The following is a 21,392-nucleotide window of genomic DNA, read 5'->3' as shown; positions in this document are numbered from 1 at the left end:
AAAAACACGTGCGTAGCGACTAGTGCTGCCACGCGGGGTTAATAGCAGGTTCGACATTTTATCAAGAGCGACGTCTGTCCGAAGTTTGTCGAAGCAAATGATAGAGTAAAATTCTCACTGTCGTTCATATCGGCTGGATACTCAAAGCCCCTTGCATTTATTTTCATATCTCAGATCACAGGAGATGGCGAAAAATCAGGACCCAGACCGCAAATTGATGTATAGAACGGTTGGAAAGGGCGGTGGTTGAGAGCAAGAGCGGTATGGGTCATACGAATAAGATGCGTCGGACGACAAGCTTTAGGTTCTGGTCATACATGTCACAGTAAGGCTGAAGTTACATAGACCTCACGTTTCATCGACTCACGACTCATTTGTCACTTGTCATTCGTGAGCTGATGAATGGACATTGGAAAACCTATTGACATGTTCTCATTGAAGTGAATTTTGTAAGTTTTGCCCGCATTCGTCGCCTCACGTCATTTCATGTCATTTCACGCGTGAGGCGATGAATGGACATGTTCATTCTTTGTGAAATGAGCTGGCAAAGAAAGTGGACGCCCATGTGCATTTGTAGTGATATCGCCTTCGAAACTGTGAGTATAGCTACTTTTCGGCATTTTCATTAGGTTTACACATTAATATGATAGCTAATTTCGATTGGAAATGAGAAACAAAAAATGCAAAAATGCAGCACTTTTATGTACCACATTGTTCTCGTCCGTCGCCTCCGCTTTCGTTTTCTCTTCTCCATCAGGAGCAGCATGGCTGCCATCTCTTCTTCTTCTGAGTCGATGTGCGTCGCCGAGAAAATCCAAGTGACAAATGAACGAGCGAAAAATGATCTGTATGTAAACCGCCGCGGTCACTCGTGACAAATGAGGAGTGACACGTGAAAATGAGCCGTGAGTCGATGAAAAATGTGGCGTGAGTAGCTCATTCCTATGTAACATCAGCCTTACACCTGTACCAAGTTCGTATCAACTCGCCACTACCATGTGGCGGCAAGTATGCGTAATTCAGACAAATACCACCGCGGGATGGCGACACTGGCGATCTACTCATTTGCGAGTTGGCAGCGCGAAAATGGTATTTTGGTTGCGTACGTACATGTACATGTATGCTTAAAAATAGACCCTCCAGTGCCACCCCATACACTCTGGTACCAACCCCCTCGGTGCGCAGGTGGTAGTAGGCCTACTGGACGCTTCTTTGGCAGATTCCTCGACTATAACAGCTCTTCAGCGCCACAACTTGTCCACAAATTAACCGCATCCTGAGAGATTTTTGATACTCCAACATGGACATGTACGTCGCATACAAATATTTGGAATATCGAGAAGCGGAGTCTATTGAAAATCACTGGTGCCAGGATGATTAACCGCTACCCTCAACCCGATATTATCCTTTATCAGGTCATTGTCCTACCAACATCATAATTGTCTTCATGATAGACACTGTTCTATTTGAAATGCGACGGCTGCCGGCCGAGTTTTCAGTCGATGTATTGGCCCTAAGCTGGCCATACGCTGGCCATACGCTGGCCATACTAGCAACAGGTAGAAACAAAATGGCTGTCATGATGATTTGTTTTCCAAATCATTTCCAAACCGTGCCTTGGTATTTTTCAATCCTTGGATGTTTACTCCTGTTTTGATAAACTCATTCTTTTAAATATTTATCATTTCGTTCATTTGAGACATCCAGTAGAATGGTCTGTTGTATTCGGGATCAGAAAAGAGGTCATTCCTATGACCGATATATCAAGTCGGACGAAACACTATTTATTTCCCGTTGACAGCCTTTGTGACTGGAGATAATAACATATTGCTCGGTTTTACGTCATCCTGAACAAAAATCAGGTTAATGTTCGCCCTGGTGAAGCAAACGTTGGTTTTATGTGGAGCCACAAAAGATGAATACATTCTGTTATCGAACTCTTTGAAATACGCTACTTGTATTAATGCTTATAAATTGTGATTGTGAACGCGGTGACTATTTATTCAAATTACAATGCAGATGATTTAATGTCGGTATATATACGCGTTGGCTAAACTTTAGAATTACCGATCGCATGTTCCTCCGCACTATATAAGTTGTGAATCAAATTCAAATAAACTTTATTGTCACCATATAAAAGGTTATTTACATAGGTATATGACATATAAAGTATAATACATGATGTATAATTCCTACACAAAGCTAACCACTAAAGAACTAATAAGACATAAAACAACTAGACAAAATCATGACATCATTAAACAAAATAACCAAGTTATTTTATCAATTTCAAAATTTTCCATAAAAAGGCACCCACGATATGACAAATATTTGTATCATTCCCCAGTAAACAATAGTTAAAAATCTGTTGACTCCCAAACTCCCGAAATATACCATTAATTAAATTTAATTCTTCGAGGGCTTGAAAACGTATTGCCTTCAGATCAGGCTGAACACATTCCATAATGACATGATACTCAGACCCGATCTCACCTGAGTCACACAAAGAACATAGCCTTCTTTCCCTCGGGATATTTTTTCTTCTCCCAGACTCAGTTTATTTGAATTTATTTATTTATTTATCTCCCAGTTTATTTGAATTTGAATTTGAATTTGAATGTTGCATGTTGACTTACTTATTCATTATTCGGTATTCATTCGCGCCTTGGACCTATACTTCCGATCGGGAATTCTAAAGTCGTTCCTCCACTTAATATCTCCTCGAAATTTCCACATAACATCTCCTCAAATATACCCTACTCTCGAAAAGTTTGTGAACAACAACGCCACATGTAAAGTACATCTTCTCTTCCCAATACAAGTATGGGTCGGTTGAGTATCACACTTTGGTATTGGGTTTACAATCGACCTTTACAAACACCTCATTTAAATATCCATTGCAAGAAAAGTCATGTCAATTATCAAGTATGATAATTTCCCCTAACAAACACAAATTCCACATCTCTTAAATGACTATTGCATAATTACTCGTAATAAATACCCATCTTTGTGTGCTATACTGGGCAGGCCTAACTACCCGACACAATGAGACCTGATGATAGTGGATTTGAGTATTCTAGTAATAAAGCCATCCAAACCGCAGCGCCTAATTCACAAAGAAGTCCATGTCAAAGAACACAATTCAAATTTCATTATGCCGCGAAAAAGTTCCGTTTTACTGTAATCAACTACCCGAGGGGAACTCGAAACTGCTAACATTTATCAATGGAAGCTTATTTCAGCCTTAGGTTTCAACCAGGCAGTTCAAAACTCCAAGTTAAAAACCGTGCACACCGGATACTGGATAAAAGAATAATAAATGGTCCCCATTTATCACCGGTTTATGCCTGTTTCGCCTATTCCTGTTTCGCCTACAAAATTCCTGTTTCGCCTATTCCTGATTCGCCTATTCCTGTTCCGCCTATTCCTTTTTCGCCTATTTCCTGTTTGGCCTATTTCCTGTTTCGCCTATTTCCTGTTTCGCCTATTCCTGTTTCGCCTACTTTCCAGTACCCCTACAATAAATCGACTCTCCCACGGGGAACCTTAGGGATGCATGTCCATTTTATGGGGAAAATGTGAGGGGAGCATTGAATGATGTTAACGATGTGATGACAATTTGACTAATCAAATGCCATCAACTTTGTTAACAAACCATGCCATGACCGTTTTGAAAGAGTCACCTTGAAAGCGGGGACAGTCCGGGACTTATTTGACCATAGGACCATAGGACCATACTGACACACAGTAAAAACTAATAGATTAAGTAGAGTAAAGCAGTCGTTTATTTTATGAAAACTGAATTCATGAGTTTTTGATAAAAATACATTATTGTACATTCTCATAATTATTTGATCAAATCAGCCATAATATACATGTAGGTACAGCACATATAAAGTCAAACAAGGTGGCAAATACATATCATGATATTATGTCAGACAAGGTAACTGATGGCATCAACGTAACTCATTATGTCCCTCTCTCCATTGACGTATTGTTCTTTGAGGCGTAACATGCGTTCGTCAATGCGTACATATGTATGTGGCTCTCCTCGGGTTTGGTCGGTCAGTAAGGGACGGTTCACATTCCTACGTCTGTGGGGAGGTTAGCAATACATTTGAATAGGCGAAACAGGAATAGGCGAAACAGGAATTAGGCGAAACAGGAATAGGCTAAACAGGGATTAGGCGAAACAGGAATAGGCGAAACAGGAATAGGCGGAACAGGAATAGGCGAAACAGGAATACACCACGTACGTTCCGCTGAAATCAAGGCGGAACCATACCGCTTTTTCCAGTAAGCCATCTGAATCCGTGGGTGGGACTGTAAATGCATATTCATCTTTCTTTTGTTCGTCCCGTCAAAAAATTAACAACGACATAATGTACGTGTACTTTACAGTTACATTTATTTCAGCAGTACACAGACAAATTTTTATTTCAGCAGTATAACAGACAATCTGACCAGGGACGACTGAGCACGCAAATATTTAACAACTAATTGGATGTAAAGTCGACCAGGAATCGTCAAAATCGGTATGTACATGTGGCGCGGCCTAATATTTTTTCCGAAATTTACAACAGGCCCAAAAATCTGGACAACCAACTGTCGTCATTCGGTAGACCCCACTGTGTGCCTTCACCAGTACATGTAGATGGCGAATCTATTTACGAAGAAAGAAAAATGAGACCCCCAAAAATTGATTGTTTGTGTGCAGCACAATAAAGGCAAGCATAACCGCTGATTACATGCAACTCAGGATGCGTCACGCCGTACTGCCCAGGGACAAATAGTGAAACACGTATGTAATGTTGTATTGAGGTTTCAGAAGTTGAATTTGTGCAGGGAATTTATGTCTTCCTCATCTGGCCTGTACGGTTAAGTTGTCAGTAGATCCTGAAAGACGAAAACTGAATAGTTTGAGTTCGAAAATAATCCGATTCTGTACACTCGCAAAACAGTAACAAGAGCATGCTCCAAGCCTTGTCATTGGTAACCATCGTTATCAAGGAGGTCTAACGCGGTTTACAGTGCGAATTTTAACGGTTGTGTCTAAAAACGGCAAGACTGATGACCGGGAGAGCGTCGGCGTTGCGTGTCTGACAAGTATTCGCTCGTTCTTACCTTCATGTGGAAGTAACTTCTTCTTGTTTTACATCAGATGCGACAAGGTGTTGGGCGCGTCACGTTGCGCGGACGGAATCTGCAAAGAAAGCACACACAAAATATCAGGATATCATATTATATCATACATCAGTAGTCATACCGCTCGGATCATTTGGTCACAACAATAAGACCATATCAAGTCCATCCTGAGGAAATCAGGGGTTAATGTTAGCAGGTCTAGAGAAGCGAACATTGATCTATGATATATCGACATATCCTTTTCATTTTCAACTGCTTTCAGGTGTGTAGCTTGTACAATTCGCTGGAAATTGGCCTAGATTCGACACAAAAAGACGACGAAATCGAGAACCGGTTCAGTGAAGAGGTAACTCGACATAGGCTCGCCTTGACATCAGTTCTCACTGTAAGGACGGTGGTAGAGTTTACAAACATCATGACCTCGCCGCATTACGACGCAGTTTCCACGGAATATGATGATATGTTGGCATTTAGGACGCAGTACCAGTCGGTTTTCTTGAAAGATGTTTTTGATCATATTTCGCGAGATGATCTGAATTTCAAGGACATGGTGCTAGCAGACATAGGGTGCGGAACAGGAGCGATTCTGAAGTTACTGGCTCAAAAGGAGAGGCCTAGTAAATTCCTTGCTGTAGAACCGTGTCAGCGCATGCTCGATAATATCCAAGATGGCGGTCGCATCCCGATTGAAAAATATTGCATGGACGGGAACACGTTTTCCAGCGTTGAACACGTGAGGTATGACGTATCAGTAATGTTTGGGATGATTCACCATATTCCTCCGGAAAAGTTGTTAGACTTTCTTCGCGGGATCTTCACACAGACCCGCCCGGGTGGTTCTACCTTAATCATTACGTACGGCCCCACCTTGCCTTTCCCACTCTCGCCCGAGCATTTTAATGCAGCCACCGCGTGTTACCCAGCCTTGGATATTCTGCAAGACCTCCTTCGACAAGCTGGGTTTGATGACGTCACGTGCGCGAGGAAGTCTTATGGTTACGTGGTCCTACCACGTGACCGTTGGCTGCACATGATTCGTAATAGGTTCTTATCAACCCTTTCATCATATTCCGATGAAGAGATTGAGGAGGGAATAAGATCAATGGATTATTCTGAACCTGTGGTGTTTGAGGAGTGGCTGTACTTCGTCAAGGCAGGCAGATCGGCCTAAAGGGACAAGTCATGCATGAGATGAAATGTTGTTTTTTGGACGAAAATGGCTTCCAGCTGGACCGTGACTTCTAAAAACAGGTTCATTGAATATCACTTAACTCTAATGAACGGTGTACATGTATTAAAACAGAATCAAACATTGGCTTTGGGGCCTAAATGTTGCAAGCGATGCCCAAGGCCGCTCCAACATCAGCGACAATAATTTAGGTCAAATTTCGGTCAGTTAATGAGGATAAACAGGAGTATTAACCTCATGGCCACCTCAATTTCCACACTCCGAGCGGCCCGATGGATGTTCTCTTTCCCAACCCAGTTTCCATTAAACCATGATGTCCCGGATGGGTCACAGGGCATGAAGATGTCAGAATTACCTGATCAATTAGCGATCGATCGGTCACCACAAAACCTACAGACAACATGACGCATGAAGCCTGGAGTAAAAGAGTGTTGTTTTGAAGATACACATGTGTAAAAGGGGATTTCGCGTGAACAGCGTTCTAGCCACTCTTGTTTCCTGTTTAAAACTCCGGCGCACCGAAATTCACTTTTTACATTGGCTCTTTCACTACCAGCTCCTTTCAAATCAATCTACGACTTCCTTTTTTTTCATTTCTTCACGCATGTCCCACAAGATATCAACTGCATGAATAGCTTGTGAATGCGGCTGCTCCCAGGTTTACAGCATTATCGATTTCCTCAAGAATTACATTTTCAATGCACAGTTTATTTTACTAAAAGGCTACTGTTTATTTTATAAGCATCTCTACTAGATGTACGTGTTGTTTCGTTGTTCTGGCTGCTTTGCTTGATGGTCGTGCATTAGAGATGTTGACTTTATGCAAATTGAAGTGACGATTGAACAAAACTAAGTGCAATGAACTACAGGAGTAGTTGGAACAAAATATCCCGATTTTTGGATCCGGTTACTCATGCGCATGAATGATTAGCGAAGCAGCGTATTCTAGAACGGATTTTTTGCAAACCCCCGAAATGTATACACACGAACGCTTATCCCATCGTTCGCCTTCCTTTAATCAGAAGGTCAAACAATGATATAGGCCTTCACGATGGCGTTTCGGGGGATTTGCGAAAACACCCTACTACGCGCCGCCCGCGTAACGTGAAATCCGGAAAGTTTTGATCAAGAAATGTCAGTCCACACCCTTCGAAATAACGATTTTCAGCACTCGAAAACCCTTTAATGTGCTATCGACTAACACAATTCACCCCATGGAGGTTTTTCAGGATCTCAAAAACCATTTTGGGTTTTCATACCAAAAACCTTTGAGGGGTGCATAGTTGTGTTGGCCAAAAAACGGTTATCAGTTTTTCAGAAGCTCAAACACCTTTATTTCTAAGAGTGCAGGGACTAAATATCAGTAACAATAATGGCCTATTCTTATGTATTGGATGTCGTTATGGTACAAAACAAGCACGGGTGAACATAAAATAAAGCTTTTTATCACGCAACTACTAGTATGTCACTGGCATCTCATGCACAAACAGGAAGTGTTTTGTTGCCGGGCTTCCCGTTGCCATTGACAACATGATGCTTTCTTTCGATGACAAATGAGAGATTCCGTTACCAAGGCTTGTCCTTGCCGCAATCCCATTCATCTAAATTTAATCAAGTTATAGATGCCAAATTGATTGATTTGAAGTAGTAATCTTATTAACCCATTCAGGAGGTAAACAGTCTACTGTATAACGATGAGATAAAATTCTTGATGCAAATAGTCTGCTGGTACTGGATTACCACGTACCTTTGTATAGAAGCCCCATGGTGTGGCTAATCAAAGCCATGATAATTAGAACATACAAAAAAGAGCTAGAATGGTTTTACTCGGGGATATAACTGGTCTCAAACAAAAAAATTCCAGTACCAGATGGTGCTCATGGACTATATACCAACCCGAGGCACTACAATGGTGATAAAAGCTATTGATTTCCCTCAGTAGATATTTCATGGTGCCTACGACCATAACCTCTTAACCTAATCATAATTAACACATTTGATAATTGATATGACACTCTCCGTATCATTTTAATCAGGCGGGGATGTTGGTTCATTAAGGTATAAAATGTATAAAATGTATGCAATTTACGGTATCCAGTAAAATAGGTACAGGTAAAATAGGTACGGGTAAAATAGGTACGGTAAAATAGGTACAGGTAAAATAGGTACAAGTAAATTAGGTACGGGTAAAATAGGTACTAGGTAAAATAGGTACGGGTAAAATAGGTACACAAAAAAGAGAAGCTAGGTAAAATAGGTACGATCACAAAATTTTATCTGAGTTTCCTGATATTTAAAATTTTTCACTTCTTCAATGCTAATTCAGCTTATTGAAAGGGTTCACTTTATGATAATTTTGTTTTAATCAATTACTTGGAGTGCTAATTAATGCTTGTTATTGAAATAATTCTCTAGTGATTGTTGTTTTTTTCTGGTGGTGATATCACTACCAACTAATACTAATTATGATTAACTGTTGCTAAGTAACTATGATTGATTGTTGTTAGAAAAAAAGATTTGTCTGGTAGAACAGCAAGAGTGCACCTCCTTTTTTCTGCTTTTGTATGGTTTCCAACAACTTGGTATGGCCTCAATATTTTCTATGTCTCATCAAAAATAACAGAGGGGAAAGGTTCTTCTTTAATGATCGTATGGCTTCTTAGGTTTCAAGTCTGGGGTCGGGTTCCTGGGTTTTTTTATGTTGAAATGAGAGTTTTTTGGTGACAACGACAAGTGGTAACAACGAAGGCAAAATATAGTTTATAATGAAACTGCATGTATTTATTTTTACACAAATGACGACCTCTGAGTTACAGCACAAACTTGGCACAGTTAAATGAAAATGCACTAATCTATTGAACTTACTTAAACTTATCTAAAGTGCATGATTTTTTCCCATAAAAAGTAAAAAGTAATCATTAAGAGAACTCTTTCAATAAGCATTGATAAAATCAGAAATAAAAGAATCATGATAAAAATGTATGATCATACCTTTATATTACCTAGTTTCTCTTTTTTGTGTACCTATTTTACCCAGTACCTATTTTACCTAGTACCTATTTTACCCATACCTAATTTACCCATACCTAATTTACCTGTACCTACTTTACCTGCACCTATTTTACCTCGTACCTATTTTACCGTACCTGTTTTACCCGTACCTTATTTACCTGTACCTATTTTACCTACATTCGCAATTTACACATTTTTACACTTTGTCTTGAAGGGGTTTTAGAACCCCGTTAAAATAGCATTTCCTTATTAGCAAAATAATGGCTTCTAAACGAGTTACACTATTTGAGGCATGTATTTTGTGACAACAATCAAGCAACAATAAGCGATTAAGTTTCTTATCCTTACGCTTATAAACATGTAAACGGTCATGATCCACATCGTTTCAAACGCATAAGCCTATTCAGCAGTCTCCAATACATCATACGTATTGTATTGTAGCTCGTGATCAAACACTGCAACGGGCCTAACAGTAATTGGAGTACAAAGGTTTAAATATAAAGATGCATGAGTGCCCGGGGCCGAGCCTTTTATGCCTCATTGTCGCACATCGGAATGTTATATCGATATTTGTAAAATTGTGCTTCGTCTTCATGGTAACGCAAACACTTTTCCTGTGGAAATACCTTGAATGTCAAGGGGTTGATTGCTGGCTTACCGACTATCAAAAACCAACGCCGTTCGTTAAAAATTTGAAATTTGTAATTGAATTAGAAAATATCCAAATGCTTGAATACGTACTGAATATCAAATGCAGTATTGATGTTGTTTAGACAATAGGGAGTTTTCGCAAATCCCCGAAACGCCAACGTGAACGCCTATCTCATTGTTTGACCTCCTGATAACGAAGTCGAACAATGGGATATGCCTATGATCCTTTTGACATTTTTATCAGCGGATCGAACATTGGGAGAGGCGTTCACGCTGGCGTTTCGGGGCTTTAGGAAAAACTCCCTAGTAATACTTAACGCGGACGCTGATGGTCGTGCGTCGGTGAATGAATTCGTGTTTGGACCAAAATGTTTGAAATGTTTAACAGAGTCTTTCTATAACTTTTGAAGGCTCTCTTAGCGCCAATTTAAGGTTACGCCAGCGTTAGTGACAAACTTTGGTTTGAACAACCAGGCCAAGGACTCTTTCAAGTGTTTGTCTTCACACTTGTCTGGTACAAAATGAAAAATGCTCACCTTTTTAAAGTACTCCCATCCCAAATCTGTTTTCAAGGAAGTCGAGGTTGCATCATTCAACTCGCACTCTTTCGTTCCCTCGTTGAAGTTGAACGACAGACAGTCAGCCAGTTTGAGACACTTTTTTGCACAGACTTTCTTCTCCGCAATATCAGGCAGCTTTTTGATTAAACTTCCTGCACTTTCAAACCTCTTGTCCGTGCATGTTTCGCACTCCCTCTTGAAGCCGCCACAGTATCCATGAATTGTTGAAAAGATTTGAAAGAACAACAAAATGATCAGCGCGAGCAACGTAGGCGATCTCAAATTCCACGCCATTTTGTCAAACTTTGTGTCAAGGCAGCAAAGTTCAATAGCGAATTCCGATACAAGCTTTATACTTGAAGTAAAAACCTGACTGAATAACTAACCCGAGCACAAGTGCAGCCGGAGGAAGCCAATGAACGGTCTGACGGGGAAAATGAGCGCAACGGCTGCCTTGTGTGACAGTCGTGGGTGCAATTTAATTTGCTATACTATGGTTTAATAGTTGTTTGCTTTAAATCGATATAAAGACCGATATAGGGTGGTTGAGAAATGCGACTTATCACAGATCCTTATACGTATACGGATAAAACTCAGTAGAAAAGAAGCTAATTTTGTGTACGTTGCGATCTAGAACTAAAGTTCTTGAACTAACACTAGGGCGCATCAACAAAGGATTTCGTTTATACGTCAAGGCATAATTCCATCACACCAGCTACTTTTCATTTCATTCCCTTCCATGAGAGTGCGAGCTTGTGGGCAATGTTGATAATTAAGAATCAAAGTACATGTATTTGACATAATGACATGAGCCATATCGAGCCCGCACGTACTTTACTTCACACTCTACCGAAAAAAGAGAATTTTGGATGTTATCTTACAAGAATAATGGCATGATATTAAGATTTCGGGAGAGAAAGCCACGCTTTCGAATGGTATTCGACATTTTCTTTTCTGATAACTGAAGCCGAAGCCAAGCACAATGGCCTAAAAATTCAGCCAGCAAGGCCCTAGGAAAGTGAGAAGGTGGTAGATTCAAATATGGGAAGGCCTATGACCCCCGACAAAAGTCCGACGACTTTTCAGAATAAAAGTATACACAAAGAAAATGATTTTGCTAGCGTAATTGTGACCCCCCCCCCCAAAAAAAAATAAATCATCATTTAGTTGAAACATTGATAAGGCCTCAGACTCTCCATCTTGACCCTCAATGTATTGATATTACTCAGCTTTCAGCCAACGCGCGTAAAGAGCGGAGGCTGGGGAGGCAATAACGCTGGAAGTTCAGTATGTAGAGTTACCAGCCTGGTTACTCCAAGATAAGGCCTGCAAAGGATGTTACTGACAGCAGAGCGTTCTAAAAGGACAGCGAGCCATGTGTTTTATCGGTAAATGGTCTTTTCCCATTAGGAATACATGAATGTTCTCTTATATGGGGGCACACAAAGTGGCTAGGCTACATCGGCACTGTTTTTCTCCCGTTTGAATACAGTCATGTAAAATACCTACAGTGCATCCTTTGTTTCGGAGCAGTCATACACCAATGTTGGTTGCGCCGCAAGTGGTTTTTCTCCCTTGCGACCAGTTAACACAGTATGTGTGGTATGATAATCAACTGGTGGCGCCGTATAATGCCTTTTATTGGACCCAAAGAAGGCACTGTATAGTTGGGAGCTTTGGAAGATATCCCGAAACGCCAACGTGAACACGTTTCCCATTGTTTGACATCATGAGGAGGCGAAACAATGGGATAATCGGTCACTTTGGCGTTTCAGGGGATGTACAAAGTTGCCGAAACGCCAACGCGACCGCCTGTCCCACTGTTCGACACGCTTATGTTCCCGTTCCTGGGGTTTCCCGAAAACTGCCTATTACTGTCTTTCGCCCGTTTATGAGTTCGTCAATTGCAAACTCCACAGATTCGTCAATCCATGATAACTGCCCAGTGAAGTCATTTAGTGGCAAGCAGGGGTTTTATCCTCATCGCCACATATATCCCATACGCAAGTTGTCCAAGCTAGTAAGTAAAAGCACATTATATCAACTAAAGGACGAAACGAAGACAAATGTAAATTGTCTACACATGTTTATTGCATGCGGCTAACCAGTGTTAAAATACATGTACAACCAATGTTTTATTTCGGAAACAGATCCGCAAAAATCGAAATCTTGAAATCACGACCTAACAAACGATAGGGATAATATCTTACCAATACTGTCTTTGGAATCGTTTGGACTGACACAAAATAAAAAAATTTCCAGAGTTTTTAAAACCCGTGTAACAAGTAACAAAATGTCTACAACAAAATATCTAAAATGATACTACTCAATAACATCAATAAGTTGCCCCTTAATTAAAACTCAACTGACAGGCACACTTATGAAACGAAAAATAAAATAATCCAACTATCTAAGATGTCATATTTTCCATACACACAAATAAACAATCACCGGGTAATATTTTACATTGATGCCTTTTTTCTATTTCGTTGGCATCGATTGATTTTCGTGTAACACAAAAATATCCATTACATAATTACCAACATCACAAGGTACAAAATACATACAATTATAACGAACATGAACAAAACCCTTAATAAACGAGGCCTTCACATCTTGAATAAACTTAACAAAAAGTCACTAGACTGGAAAGATTTAGATTAGATTTAGATTTTTAGATTAGTGAACAACCGGCACGTCGTCATCCTGGCACCAGTTGTGTTCAATCTACTCCTCCTCTCGATATCTCAAATTTTTATATACGAGGTATAGTAGGAGTATCAAAAACCTGTATCTCGGAGTTGGTTCTAACCTTAGAACATTCCAAAATCATAAAACCATGCCCATGAAACCATCCATGAAACTACCGAAATTTTACAATGATATACATGTACATGTACATAGACTGATGCTTGTTCATGTATATTGAATGTAAATTGAATGATTTCTAAGCTTTGGACAGTCACCGAGCCAGAGTTGTTGCAGTCACGTGAAGCGCAGGCGTTTGTCTCCAAAACGAGACCAAAGCCGTATCTGAATTTTCTGAGTTGTTTTTTCTTATAATGTTTGACAATCCGGTTCAATTTGAAATGCAAAACGTAATTCATAAAATGGTCTTTTCACATAAAGTCAATGCATTCTGATTCTCAAGTTCCATCCAAGCTTATAATTTGATCTTGAACCTCAATGTATTGACATTGCTCAGGTTCCAGACAATGCGCGTTGGAGGCTACGGAGGCAATACCCCTGGAATTTCAATATTGAAACCATTTTGTTCTCAAAAGTGTCCCAAATAGTCATTTCCGAACCTAACTCATCATTTTACCAACCTTTTCCTTCGGCCAAATCTAGTGCAAACTTCTTGTGTCTAGTTACATATACATGACTATATAATTAAAACATGATCAACATGTTTGCACATGTAACCTATTAACAAATATGTAAAAGCACTGAGTGATACATTTATGTACATAAAACTCAAATGAACAAAAAAGAAAACCGAATGTTCAAAGGCGATTAAAAATTCATTGAACTGCAGTAAACAATGCACTAGAACAGGGTGTAAGCCAAGGCCTGCCTGAAATCCACAAGCCATGTTCAAAAATGCCTTGCTACACAGACGAAAATCATATTTAGAGATCAGCATCAGTCTGCTACTACAAGTGGCGACGCATAATGGCAAGAAGGCGTATTATTCTGGCCAGGTTATCCCTCGCCCAGGTGGTCCCTTTAAATGAGCTTTGCCGTGATATATAACCGAATATATAATCAGCGCATATTCTATAAGCACTGTACATCTAAGCAAACAAAATCCAATTACATGCAGAAACAGATTTGAAACAAGTGAGCACAGACTAGTTACTATAATAGAGCATTTCATAGAGAAAATACAACTATCCCCTTATAATAAATGTCGCATCGAGATCTGAATTACATTCCTGATTGTTTGATTGCATATAGGCTCGATGTACAGCTGCATCCGAGCCTATTTCAATGGGCCAGATACACATGTACAGGAAATCTTCAATGATTACTTCGTGTGTATGATGTGTCACCAGGAGATTAAGATGCACAAAGGCCAATTTCGTAACTAAGTAATGTACTGCACAAGTACTTCTTCTTCCTCTTCCAAAGGCGGCGCCTTTCGGCTGAAATCGACAGTTGAGTATGGTGATGGCTCTTCAGTCCGCCTTACTGGATGGTCGTGTTTAGCAGGTTGGAACGAAAGTTTCGCGTACACTGTGCCGTCCACTCCAATTGGCTGAAAAAAACAGATTGATACCTCAGTAACTGTTGTTGCACACATCTTGAATCTTAGACTGGACTTAAGCACCTTGCTAGATGTGCGACAATACTATACGATCTATTGGTATTACCATAAACCAGGACATATATTTGGGTGCCTGTTGATTTTATGTTGTTCGTGTTTTCACTGAAAATATATAGAATTAAAATTACTGTTCGAGGGTTGTCAAAACGTTTGATAAAGGTCACGCCTAAATTGCAATTTCATGCAATTTCAAAATATGATTTTCGTAATCCGCCTAAATAACAACCGTCAGGAGTTACATTCATCCTGAGATCAGGCTTTTTACTCCTATGACTGAAATACCGAGAGGCTGAGTATTTACAACAACTGGTGCCAGGATGTTTGCATTGGGCTATCTTCCAAAATTTACGGATATGAGGCATTTCTATTGTTAGTGCTATGTGCTTAAGGGGATACTGAGCTGTTCATTAAACTATGCTCAAGAACTCTTGTATTGCCAGACGTGTTGCAAAATATGTTGAAATAATTTATCGTGTGAGAAACGAAGTTTTATCGAGTAATATTCTGTACTGTCTCATAGGCCTGTGAAAGGCCGACTATTCAATAGGTGACAATAAACAAATGTATATATATACATGTATATATTTGGCTCCAAAAATTGAGTTACTGTGTTTCATATTTTCCGGACATTGCAGGTCACTTGATGGTCAACTCACCTTAGGTACACCTCCATTGCCACTCTTTTGCTGTGGCTGGATCTTCCTTTTCACATTCCCGTATATATGTTCCTTAGCAGGACTAGCGGGCTGTGTCGGCCTGAGCAATGTCGGGCGAACTTCCTCCTGACTCCCGTTCTTGCCGACGGGCACGTGGAGAGCACTCTCGGCGTACTGATTCGTGTCCGACACGACATCAGGCGTTCGGAGTTTTGCTGGAAAATTAATTTTTACTGGATAGGGAAGAAAAATGATAGACAATTACCAAATTTTTACATGTCTCAAGAAAACAAATACATATTTTTCAAGTTCGATTGCGGATCAATTTCAAATTTTCATTTTGACATTTTTTTCCCAATTTCCCATTGAAATTTAGCCCGATGCACATCATTAGGTAATGCCAGCAATGTCTAATTTCTATGAATTCCTCTCAGAGTCATGGCAGTGGCGAGCAAGGTGTATATCTAGAACTCATCCAGTGGCAGAACTTACATTTTGCAACTTTGCGATTTTCATTAGGGTCGCATTCTGAACGTGGAAGGGAGAGACGCATCGCATGATTGACTTGACCTCCTAATAGGGCTGACTGGCCAGTTACCACATTGCTACGGAAACAATTAAAAACAAAATATGCTTAAAACATGCATTCGGAAGAACGCCTTAGTCACCAGGATAAGAATAGGGTACGGTACGTATGCAGAGGCAAGTCAGTACTATATCAAGTGAATGATCAGCCGGGGCGATGAATGGTCCTTAAAATTCTGACATAGAAGATGCTAATTTTTTGTAGCAAGGTGATTGATACAAATGGTAGAAATTATGACAAAATTCATGCGCCTTTCAAAGAAAATCACATCAATCATGATAAATTTGAGCATCTAGATGATCAATCAAAAACAAGCCTCTCATCATTTTTTACTAGACCCCCTTCAGAAAAAAATCCCAGCAGTTACAGGGAAGAAAATTTGCCACGGAACATTTTGCTTGAAGTTACAGTCACAGATGTCAAATGGAGGGATTTGGGTGGAGTGCAGAAATGCTGACTTATTCATCAATTTATCCATCCTGATCGACACTAGGCGGAGTATATTGAAAACCACTGGTTATGCCCGGATGCAATTTAACACGTTTTGTCTTTGTAGACTCACTGTGATATTTTAACCGTACTTACTCTTGCGATTCCTGATCATCACCTGAAGAAAGGAGGAATGCATTAGAGTATAGGAGCCGAAATAAGACATTTGCATGACGAATTCATATGAAAAACAGAGCACAGCAAGTCCCCGTTGCTCCCTCCTCCAAGCCTAAGGTATAGCATCGCAAAATGACTGGTAATTCATGGTTGCTTGGTCTAGGTGTGGAGCGATACGTCATCCGTTTCTGTCATTGGATATTGCAGCTTTTCCATTATGCCAGTGCATCGCGGGTATGACTTTGATATATGGCGGAAGACCACTGCTGTGGCAGCCAGATAGCCATCTTGAATTTCAGATCGGGCCAAAGTCAATAGGGCATCCATAGGGCATCCAACCTCATTATACATGTGACAGAACATTGAAGCCCGTCGGATGACCTGTTTTGCAGAATGCGAAATCCAATTGAGACCAGTGGATGGGGAATCTTTCTAGAAGAAGAATGATACCAATATCGTCATTTTTCTGGACCACCCTGTATAGGATATCGGATCGGCCTGAAATTCAATAGATGGTTCGTTTTCCCGACCCTAGGTGGTACAGACGTATCTGAGGAAGGGCCTTTTGTGCTCAAAAATGAAAATTGTGACTTACCCTTTTTTTTGCCACTGGACTTCTTGTGTTTGATAACGATTATGACGATGCCGATGACAATGCTGATGACCACCAGTGAGCCCCCTACAGCGATGAAACCGATGCCAACTTTAAAAGTTTTGTTTGTTTCTTTCGAGCTATGGGTTGCTTCTGCAAAATTTAATTGGTCTCCATGTATTGATGTATCAACAGAGGTTTAGGCACATCTATAGACCATAATACTGGATAAGTGATCAGTCTATGAGACAAGGATCCCTGAATTGCGACTTGATGCGAAAACGAGATTTCGCCTGCATGGTCATCCGCCGATTTGGCTACTGCCTTGTTCGGAATCCTGATCGCACTCTGGCTAATCTGTGTAATTCCTAAAACAAGTTTGCGCAAAAGTGCGTACATTTATTCTTCTTGATTTCAGTTATAAATTCCCAATTTTCGTTGTCAATTGGTCAAGCACCAGTTGACAATCTTAAGATTTAGCGCGATGTCGCACATCATTCTGTAAATTACAGTACATTTGGCCACGCCGCCTGTATATATTTCACGCTTGTCTCTCAAAATATTGAGCTTGCAGCAGTAAAGGGTTTTAGAGTCTGTGGCATGTTAAGTTCTTTCAACAGATCCTTGGTCCTGGTATGTAACCATACTATCAATGATTTGATCTCACACATAGCACAGTTTAGTTACACCAAAGTCTTTCAATATAATTTATTGAAAGCCTGTCAACAAGCGGACACAAAACAACTACTCACCTTTGGTGTTTGCTAATACACTATTGCTTAAGTCACTTGTGTAGGACGCTGTAAAATAAGAGTAAGTTGTGACTAACAAAATCCTCATTAACCCTTTGACGAATGAATATCAAAATAATGTTCTTTGAAAACGGTGACCCCCCCTCCCATTGGGTATTATTCAGTTACACCAGAGTCTTTCAATATGATTTATTGAAAGCCTGTCAAAAAGCGGACACAAAACAACTACTCACCTTTGGTGTTTACTGATACACTATTGCTTAAGTCACTTGTGTAGGACGCTGTAAAATAAGAGTAAATTGTGACTAACAAAATCCTCATTAACCCTTTGACGAATGATTATCACAATAATTTTTTTTGAGAACGGTGACCCCCCCCCCCCCCCCCCATTGAGTATGATTCAGTTACACCAGAGTCTTTCATTATAATTTATTGCTTAAGTCACTTGTGTAGGATGCTGTAAAATAAGAGTAATTTGTGACTTACAAAATCCTTATTAACCCTTTGACGAATGAATATCAAAATAATGTTCTTTGGACCAACTACTCACCTGTGGTGTTTATAGGCACACTATTGCTTAAGTCACTTGTGTTGGACGCTGTAAAATAAGAGTAATTTGTGACTTACAAAATCCTCAGTAACCCTTCGACGAATGAATATCAAAATAATGTTATTTGAGAACTGTGACCCCCCTCCCCCACTGGTAGATTATCGACTAGAGCGACGTATAATCAGAAAGAATTCTTCAAGGTTAAAACTACAGCTGCGGGCAGATCTGCTCTAATAACCAGGCGAACGCAGAGTTTGTACTGCCATTCAGATAATCTAGTAGCTTGAATATCACTACAAACATCAAGGCAAAAGACAGCATTTTAAATTGTTTGCGTCTTGAGCTCATTTACATTTTGTACTAATCAGTGTATCCCATCGGATACTAATAAATTAAAGTTGGAATCAGGAGTACAACAACACCCTATATTCAGCATGCCCCCCCCCCCCTGCAGATGTTATGTTGCCAAATCAACCCATTTTAACATTGCTCTCATAACCCCAACCACAACCCTAAATGACATAGCCAACCAAAGATTGAGCATAATTTGCGATGATATCACTGCTGAAAGTGATAAACAGTCGGTATAATGACCAGCAATAATGGTTTCTACGAAAACAAAGTCCCAATTTTGTTAATCATACAGACATTCCGGGCCCTTTGAAAGCTACGGGCCATGTATGTGGTTATTATCAATTATACTTGTTATTAATAGGTGTTTACATGTAGTAATAAATTTGGAGTACGCCTCAATTTTGAGAAAGCCTCTTCTCATCGGCAAATCGACACGGACCTCAAATATATGAAGAGAAAACACAATGGTAAAGGAATGACTGCCAATCAGTACTTTTTTTGTCATATGACCCGATAATCGCATGCTAATAAATTATAATTCTGTGACCATGAAAATGATTCGTTTCCCCTTGGTAAGCCCCCTGCCCCATGCTCACTCAGCAAATTTAATCGGGGGGGGGGGGGGGGGGGGGGGGAATTAGGCGTCATTCATACAGAGGCGAACATATTTTTAAAGTTAATGTCATCATATCAACACCAAAAGTGCTATTTCACGAAAAGGCGAACTTCAATTGCTTAGAATTTTCCCAGGTAATAGTTGTTATCTCCTTCAGCCACTTCTGAAAACCAGGAAAGATTTGTGTGTGTGTTTCAATTTCCAATTTAATTTAATCCATGAAAGTGCAATACCCAGCAGATTTGCTGCCACCACTGAAGTCCTCTATGAATGGATTGATCGACTATTTTAAGCAACTTACCTAAAACATCTAATTTCAGCTTTGGTTCGGCCTCTACTCCATCTGCCTCACACTGCCATTCCCCGTGGTCCGAAATTTGAACATCACTTAATTGAAAATTATAATTATGCGTATCACACTGAACTTGTTTTAATCTTGATTTATACTTGTCTGCGAAAACACTACAATTGTGCGTCAAATAAACTGTTTTTCGCGTGCCATTTTTGTCCTTGTACCATGAAACACTCTTGGCGGTCCCAATACCAATGTTACACTCAAACGTTATCGTTTCGCCGAGGCGTGGACGTGAATTACTGAGGCTATTTTTTACAGTTATTCCAAGAGCACCTGAAAAGAAAATTGAGCAAATCAACATCCACAAGAAACAGATTGAGTGGTACGATACTCTATAACACATAAATATCCATATACCCACTTTGAAGAACTCTAAGACAAAATCTGAGGTTTCAGAATTCAACTTAACGGGAGACAAGTTGATGTTTCCTTCTTGTACTCGAAATTCCTGTTGCTTGTCCTACTCCACTGCTTTGGTACTGACCACTAGGCAATTTTATGATAGAAGTGTGTTTCTTATTAATACAGCCGAACTCTAAGTTGCTATACTTCATATACATGTACTGTAGATGCGATGTTTACAATGCTGGCTGTTTCCTTCAGGGAAGCTGCAGATTCCCCTGTAAATTTGATTTGGGTATCCACATTTACGTAGCGGGCTAATTCTCAAGGCTTTAAGGAAGAGAGGTAGACTGCATGACTAACCAGGTAAGTATTGCACCAAGGAGAAGTCCAAGGCCGAGTATGAGGAAGGGTGTTTGACTGCATGACTTACCAGGTAAGTGTTTCACAAGAAGGAGTCCCAGGCTTTGTCGGAGGAAAGCAAGTCGGCCGCATAACTTACCATGCACATGATGTATAAGAGTTGCACAAACAGGAGTCCAAGGCCGAGTAGGAGGAAGGGTGGTTGACTTCATGACTTACTTTGTAAGAGTTCCACCAGGAGGGATCACAGGCTGAGTAGGAGGAAGGAAGGTTGACTTCATGACTTACTTTGTAAGAGTTTCACCAGGAGGGGTCCCAGGCTGAGTAGGAGGAAGGAAGGTTGACTTCATGACTTAGATTTGTAAGAGTTCCACCAGGAGGGGTCCCAGGCTGAGTAGGAGGAAGGAAGGTTGACTTCATGACTTACTTTGTAAGAGTTCCACCAGGAGGGGTCCCAGGCTGAGGAGGAGGGAGGAAGTTTGACTTCATGACTTACTTTGTAAGAGTTCCACCAGGAGGGGTCCCAGGCTGAGTAGGAGGAAGGTTGACTGCATGACTTACTTTGTAAGAGATCCACCAGGAGGGATCCCAGGCTGAGTAGGAGAAAGGAAGGTTGACTGCATGACTTACTTTGTAAGAGTTCCACCAGGAGAAATCCCAGGGTGGGTAGGAGGAAGGAGGGTTGACTGCATCACTTACCATGTAAAATGTGCGCCAGGAGGAGTCCCAGGCT

The 21,392-nt window shown here is 40.3% G+C and overlaps 1 protein-coding gene and 2 long non-coding RNA genes across 3 annotated transcripts in view; 1 reads left to right on the top strand and 2 right to left on the bottom strand.

The window, feature by feature from the left end:
* Positions 1-414: 414 nt before the first annotated feature.
* LOC135502563 (uncharacterized) lies at positions 415-6,905 on the top strand. The gene is made up of 3 exons (XR_010449798.1): positions 415-596; positions 4,447-4,535; positions 5,408-6,905. It is a non-coding gene; the product is annotated as an uncharacterized LOC135502563 (long non-coding RNA).
* On the bottom strand, positions 4,386-10,968 carry LOC135502562 (uncharacterized). The gene is made up of 3 exons (XR_010449797.1): positions 10,534-10,968; positions 5,125-5,203; positions 4,386-4,896 (listed from the first exon to the last, which is right to left on the bottom strand). It is a non-coding gene; the product is annotated as an uncharacterized LOC135502562 (long non-coding RNA).
* A 3,322-nt stretch (positions 10,969-14,290) lies between these two features.
* LOC135502561 (neural cell adhesion molecule 2-like) overlaps positions 14,291-21,392 on the bottom strand; it is a 48,977-nt gene continuing 41,875 nt past the window's right edge. The window contains exons 8-14 of the mRNA XM_064795513.1: positions 18,313-18,360; positions 18,080-18,127; positions 17,331-17,480; positions 16,715-16,736; positions 16,036-16,148; positions 15,544-15,758; positions 14,291-14,818 (exon numbers count right to left, since the gene is read on the bottom strand). Of these exons, the coding sequence (XP_064651583.1) occupies positions 14,648-14,818; positions 15,544-15,758; positions 16,036-16,148; positions 16,715-16,736; positions 17,331-17,480; positions 18,080-18,127; positions 18,313-18,360 (767 nt within the window). The 3' untranslated portion in view covers positions 14,291-14,647. The remainder of the gene's footprint in view (positions 14,819-15,543; positions 15,759-16,035; positions 16,149-16,714; positions 16,737-17,330; positions 17,481-18,079; positions 18,128-18,312; positions 18,361-21,392) is intronic.

The sequence above is a fragment of the Lineus longissimus genome, chromosome 18, assembly GCF_910592395.1.
Source record: "Lineus longissimus chromosome 18, tnLinLong1.2, whole genome shotgun sequence".
Classification (NCBI taxonomy): Eukaryota; Metazoa; Nemertea; class Pilidiophora; order Heteronemertea; family Lineidae; genus Lineus; species Lineus longissimus.
The sequence above is the reverse complement of the archived record's forward strand: the minus strand, read 5'-3'. Positions and strand labels throughout refer to the sequence as shown.